This window comes from Choloepus didactylus, chromosome 10 (genome assembly GCF_015220235.1).
Source record: "Choloepus didactylus isolate mChoDid1 chromosome 10, mChoDid1.pri, whole genome shotgun sequence".
Classification (NCBI taxonomy): domain Eukaryota; kingdom Metazoa; phylum Chordata; class Mammalia; order Pilosa; family Megalonychidae; genus Choloepus; species Choloepus didactylus.
This window is the reverse complement of record NC_051316.1, coordinates 99,706,103-99,712,961: the sequence shown is the minus strand read 5'-3', so window position 1 is coordinate 99,712,961 and position 6,859 is coordinate 99,706,103. Positions and strand designations below refer to the sequence as shown.

The window sequence follows — 6,859 nt, the reverse complement described above, 5'->3', positions numbered from 1 at the left end:
TGAAAACATTCTGATTCACAGACAGACCCAGAAGCCTCTTCCCAAGGGACAAAAAGGAGGCTAAGAAGATCATCAAGAACAACCCAAGAAGAATCTTCACAAAGAGAACTGAGGAGAATTCAAACAAATGAAGCCACTTAGAAGTCCCTAAGAACACATGGGGAACCTCTGATGTCTAATTCAAGAAGCAGCTTATAATTTTTCAACTTTCCCCTTGTTAGATTTTATTCCCTGTTTCTCTGTAGTTTATTGAAGTAAACATTCTTAAAAATCCAAACAAGTAGCACTGGGACATTTTTATAGGTTGAAGAATAAGAATTTTCTCTTGACAAAAATACCCTTTGCATTCATTCCATGATTCTTCAAGCCCCCATCCAGGAAGTCCAAAGTCATGGAGATAAAGAACTACAGCAGCAGCACCTCAGGCTTCATTCTTCTGGGCCTCTCCTCCAACCCTCAGCTGCAAAAACCCCTCTTTGCTGTTTTCTTCACCATGTACCTGGTCACCATAGTGGGAAACATCCTCATAATCCTGGCCATCCACTCTGACTCCCGGCTCCATACCCCCATGTACTTTTTTCTCAGCAGCTTGTCCTTCATGGATATCTGCTTCACAACAGTCATTGTGCCCAAGATGCTGATAAACTTACTCTCAGAGACAAAGGCTATCTCCTATGTGGGCTGCCTGGTCCAGATGTACTTCTTCCTGGCCTTTGGGAACACTGATAGTTATCTGCTGGCCTCGATGGCCATAGATCGGCTGGTGGCAATCTGTAACCCCTTCCACTACAATGTGGTCATGAACCCACAGCGGTGCCTCCTCATGCTACTGGGTTCCTGCACCATCTCCCATCTGCACTCTGTGCTCGGGGTACTGCTCATATCTCATCAGTCTTTCTGTGCCTCTCACACCATTAAGCACTTTTTCTGTGACACCCAACCTGTGCTAAAGTTGTCCTGCTCTGATACCTCCCCCATCCAGATTGTGCTCATGACTGAAACCCTGGCGGTCATCCTGACCCCTTTCCTGTGCATACTCTTCTCTTACCTGCGAATTGTCATCTCTGTGCTCAGAATCCCCACTGCAGCCAGGAAGAGAAAGGCCTTCTCTACCTGTGGCTCCCACCTCACTGTAGTGACCCTCTTCTATGGTAGTATCATCTATGTCTATTTTAGGCCCCTGTCCATGTACTCAGTAGTGAAGGACCGGGTAGCCACAGTTATGTACACCGTGGTGACACCCATGCTGAACCCTTTCATCTACAGCCTACGGAACAAGGATATGAAGAGGGGTTTGGGGAAATTAAGGGACAGAATATACTCTTAGAAAGAACAAAGTCATAACTAGGAATTTACCTGAGTGATCTCCAGGTTAACCTTACCTCCTTCCCATTTTCCTTTTGGCACCCAAAGATGTCACAAGAGGTGGTGGTGGCTAGCAGTAAGACCACTGGCTTGGTACTCAGAACACGAGGTTCCCTCAAAGACCTTCACCAAGCATATGTTCAATCCCATGCCAGGTACTGCTAGGAATGCAGATTTCAGGAAAACAGTTTCTGTCATCCTCAGTTGACTGACAGCCATAAAACAGAATAAAGCTGTCCCAAAGTAACTCTTCTATAAGCCTGACTATGGCCTGTATTCAAGGAGTTATAATGTCCTATATGTGCTCAAAGAAATAGAAATTGCATGGGTTTGGAAGGTGTTTGGGAAACACTTCTAGGAGGAAGTGATCTAAGATCACCCTGAATGATGGGACTGAATTTATCCAGATGAAGGTACAAAGCGTAAGCAAATAAGGAGAACACTTTGTATAGTGGGAAGCAACCAAGCATGTAAAGGCAATAGACACTGGAATGTGTTTCAGGAATAGTGTACAGAGATAAGAGGCTAGAGCCTTTTGAGCAATTTGAGAGTAAGGAGAATAAGGCTGTAAACCACAATGAGATATCACTTCACACCTACTAGAATAGCTACTATTAAAAAGACAGAAAACTACAAGTGTAGGAGAGGATGTGGAGACATATGAACCCTTACTCACTGCTGGCGGGAATGCAGAATGGTGAAGCCACTAAGGAAGACTGTTCGGCAGTTCCTCCAGAAGCTAAGTATAGAAATGCCATATGATGCAGCAATCCTGCTACTATGTATATATACAGAAGAACCAAAAGCAGGGATGTGAACAGACATTTGCACACCAATGTTCATAGCAGCATTATTCATAACTGCAAAAAGATGGAAGCAACACAAGTATCTATCAACTGACGAATGGATAATCAGAATGTGGTAAATACATACAATGCAATATTATTGAATAGTAAGAAGGAATGAAGTACTGATGCATGTAACAATGTGGACGAACCTTGAGAACATTATGTACAGAAAATAAGTCAAACACAAAAGACAAATATCATATGGTCTCACTAATATAAACTAATTATAATGAGTAAACTCTAGAGAACAGTATAACAGAAGACAGAACGAAGGTAGAGAATGAGAAGCTGACAGTCTGTATAGAATTTTGAGTAAGGTTGATTGTAAATGATTGTAAATGAATAAAAGTAATGGTAACACATTACTGTTACTGTAATTAACAGCACTGAATTATGGGTGTGATTATGTTTCAAAGGGGAAATTTTGGGTCATATATGTTATTAGGAGGAAAGATAGAAGAAAAACATGGGACTGTTTAACAGTGAACCCTGTTGTGGACAATGGCTATGGTTAATAGTACAAATGTAAGAACATTCTCACATGAACTAGAACAAATGTACATCACTATTACAAGGTATTAATAATAGGATGATACATGGGAAAAACACACCTAATGCAAACTATGGACTAAAGTTAACAGTAATATTAAAATATTCTTTCATCAATAATAGGGGATATAAGAGGTATGTGATTTTTATATTTGGAGCAATGAGAATGTTCTCAAATTGACTGTGATGATGAATTTACAACTCTGTGTTTATACTAAGAGCCACTGATTGTACACTTTGGATGGACTGTATTGTGTGTGGATACAACTGTTTAAAAATAAATCATACAAATAAAAATAATGAAAAAGGCAACTTATGGGATGCAGTGAAGGCACTGCTGAGAGGGAAATTTATAGCTCTAAATGCCTACATTAAAAAAAAGACAGAGCTAAAATAAAAGATCCGACTGCACACCTCGAGGAACTAGTAAAACAACAATAAACTATCCTAAACCAAGGAGAAGGAAAGAAATAACAAAGATTAGAGTAGAAATATGTGAAAATGAGAATTTAAAAAACAATAGCAAGAATAAAGATAACCAAAAGTTGGTTCTTGGAGATTAATAAAATAGACAAACCCTTAGCTAGTCTAAAAAGAAAAAGAGAGAGAAGATGCAAATAAATAAAATCAGAAATGAGAAAGGAGACCTCACTACTGACCCCACAGAAACAAACAGGATCATAAGAGGATACTGTGAATATCTGTATGCAAAGAAATTAGAAAATTTCGATGAAATGAACAAATTCCTAGAAACACACGACCAACCTAAACTGACTCTACAAGAAATTGAAGAGCTCAACAGACCAACTGCAAGTTAAGTAGACTCAATCAGTCATCAAAAACCTACCAACATAGAAAAGCCCAGGACCAGATGGATTCCCAGGTGAATTCTACCAGTCATTCCAAGAAGAACTAATACAAATCCTGCTCAAACTCTTTCAAAAAATTGAACAGAAGGGGACACTACCTAACACATTCTATGAAGCCAGATAAAGGTACTAAAGGAAAAGAACATTCAGACCTATTTTTCTAATGAATATAGATGCAAAAATCCTCACCAAAATATCCACAAATGGAATCCAACAACGCATCAAAAGTATTATACACCATTATCAAGTGAGTTTTATCCCAGGCACACAAGAGTGTTTCAACACAAGAAAATCAATGGACGTAATACACCACATTAGAAAACTGAAGTGGAAAAACCATATTATCTTCTCAAATGATGCAGAAAAGGCATTTGACAAATCCAGCATCATTTCTTGATTAAAACACTTCAAAAGATATGAAAAGAAAGAAGCTTCCTCAAGATGATTAAGGGCACATACGAAAATCTCACAGCTAACATTCTACTCAATGGTTAAAGACAGAAAGCTTTTCCTCTTAAGATCTGGAACAAGACAAGAAAGCCCAATACCACTGTTATTTAGCATTGTGCTAGAAGTTCTAGCAAGAGCAATTAGGCAACAAAAAGAACCAAAAACCATCTACATTGGAAAGGAGGAAGTAAAACTTTCACTGTTGGCAGATGATTTGATCCTATACATAGAAAGCCCCAAAAAATCTACAACAAAGCTACTGGAGATAATAAACAAGTTCAGCAAAGTGGCAGCATACAAGACCAACAAGCAAAAATCAGTAGTGTTTTTATACACTGTAATGAGCAATCTGAGGAGGAAACCAAGAAAAAATTCCATTTACAATAGCAACGAAAAATTTAAAATCTAAGCATAAATTTAACCAAGGATGTAAAGGACCAGTACAAAGAAAACTACAAAACATTGTTAAAAGAAATTAAACAAACAAAAAATGACCTAAATAAATGGAAGGACATTTCATGTTCATGGATTGGAAGACTAAATATCATTCAGATTTCAAATCTACCCAAATTGATTTGCAGATTCAATGCAATCCCATCAAAATTCCAACAGCCTACTGTGCAGAAATGGAAAAGCCAATTACCAAATTTCTTTGGAAAGGTAAGGGGCTCCAAATAGCCAAAACATCTTGAAAAAAGAACTAGGTTGGAGAACTCATACTTTCTGACTTTAAAGCATATTACAAAGCTACAGGGGTCAAAACAGCATGGTCCTGGCATAAAGATAGATATACTGGTTGATGGATTAGAACTGAGTGTTCAGAAATAGACCCTCACATTTATGGACAATTGATATTTGACAAGGCTGCCAAGTCCACCCCACTGAAACAGAATACTCTCTTCTAGGTGCTGGGAGAACTGGATACCCATATCCAAAAGAATGAAAGAGGTCCCCTACCTCAAACCTTATACAGAAATTAACTCAAAATGGATCAAAGGTCATCATATAAGAAACAAGACCATAAAACTTCCAGAGAGGAAAATGTAGGCACACATCTTCAAGATCCTGTGGTAGGCAATGGATTCTTGGACTACACCCAAAGCACAAGCAATGAAAGAAAAATAGATAAACGGGAACTTCTCAAAATTAAAACCTTCTGTGCTTCAAAGGACTTTACCAAGAAAGTAAAAAGGCAGCCTATAATGGGAGAAAATATTTGGAAACCACATATCTGATAAGGGCTTAATATCCAGAATATATTTTTAAAAATCCCACAACACAACAATTAAAATTTGTTAAAGACAAACAACCAATTTAAAAGTGGGCAAAAGACTTGAACAGGAACTTTTCCAAAGAGGAAATACAAATGGCCAAAGAGCACAGGAAGATACTCAACATCCCTAGCTAGTAGGAAAATGCAAATCAAAACCACAATGAGATATCATTTCACACATACTAGAATAGCCACTATTAAAAAAAACAGAAAGCTACAAGTGTTAGAGAGGATGTGGGGAAAGAAGAACACTCATTCAATACTGGTGGGAATGTATAATGGTGTAGCTGCTGTGGAAGACACTCTGAGGGTTCCACAGAAAACCACCTACGGAATTGCCATATGATCTGGCAATCCTATTACTAGGTATATATCCAGAAGAACTGAAAGCAGGGACGTGAACAGATATTTACACACTGATTTTCACAGTAGCATTATTCACAATTGCCAAAAGATGGAAGCAACCCAAGCGTCCATCAACCGATGAATGGATTAGCAAAATGTGTTTATATATATATATGATGGAACATTATTCAACAGTAAGAAGGAATGAACTTCTGATGCATGTGACAACCGGGAGGACATTATGTTGAGTGAAATAAGCCAGACATAAGAGAACTTAGAGTTCTACGTTAGAGTCTGGAATATAGGTTACCAAGAGATAGAATGGGGGTAGAGAATGGGGAGCTGATGCAGAATTTCTATTTAGGTTGATTATAGATGTTTAGAAATCGATAGAGGTGATGGTAACACATTTCTATGAGTATAATTAACAGTGATGAATTCTGTGTGTGACTGCGGATGAAAGGGGTAGTTTTAGGTTATGTAAGCTACTAAAAGGAAAGCTAGAGGATAAAACATGGGACTGTATAACTTAATGAACCCCATGGTGGATGATGTCTGTGGTGAATAGTACAAATATAAGAATGTTCTTTCATGAACCATAACAAATGTATGTCAGTATTAATTTAATTTTCTTTAAATTTAATATTCTTTAAATTTAAACCCATAGAGACAGAGTTAGACTAGTAGTTATGTAGAGCTGGAGCTGGGGAAACATAGCGGGAGTGAGAGGTGACTCTTAAGGTGTATGGACTTTTTCTTTTTGGAGTAAGGAAAATGTTCTAAAATTGATTGTGATGATAAATGCACAACTCTGATTACATTAAAAGCCACTGTACTATGCAGATGTACTATATGGTATATGAATACATGTTAATAAAACAGCTTTTCAAAAAAGGCATGGTGTGTATCATGTATTCATTTGTTGATTTAACAAGTTTCTGTGCATAGCCAAGTGTCAGAAACTGGGCTAGGTCCTGGCGTTCCTGTGGAAAACAATGTGGACCCTGCCTCCATAAAGCCTACAGGCTAGCAGAGAAGGCAAATGAAAGAAATATCTTGGTTTATGATACCAGGGCTGGGAAATGTGACAGGAAGGCAGTGTAAGACCTTTGCCAGCTATAGTCTTCACAAAGCAACAGGGAATTTTGTGGAATTCTGAC

At 38.1% G+C, this 6,859-nt stretch overlaps 1 protein-coding gene across 1 annotated transcript; it reads left to right on the top strand.

Annotated features, from left to right (window-relative positions):
• The first annotated feature begins 292 nt into the window (after positions 1 to 292).
• Positions 293 to 1,327, top strand: LOC119545535 (olfactory receptor 1L6-like). The gene has a single exon (XM_037851127.1). It carries the CDS (start codon positions 392 to 394, stop codon positions 1,325 to 1,327), a length of 936 nt encoding a protein of 311 aa, XP_037707055.1. The 5' UTR covers positions 293 to 391.
• The last annotated feature ends 5,532 nt before the right edge of the window (positions 1,328 to 6,859 follow it).

Excerpts from the sequence above, each read along its gene's own strand:
- LOC119545535 (XM_037851127.1), top strand. The coding sequence starts at position 392 with ATGGAGATAAAGAACTACAGCAGCAGCACCTCAGGCTTCATTCTTCTG.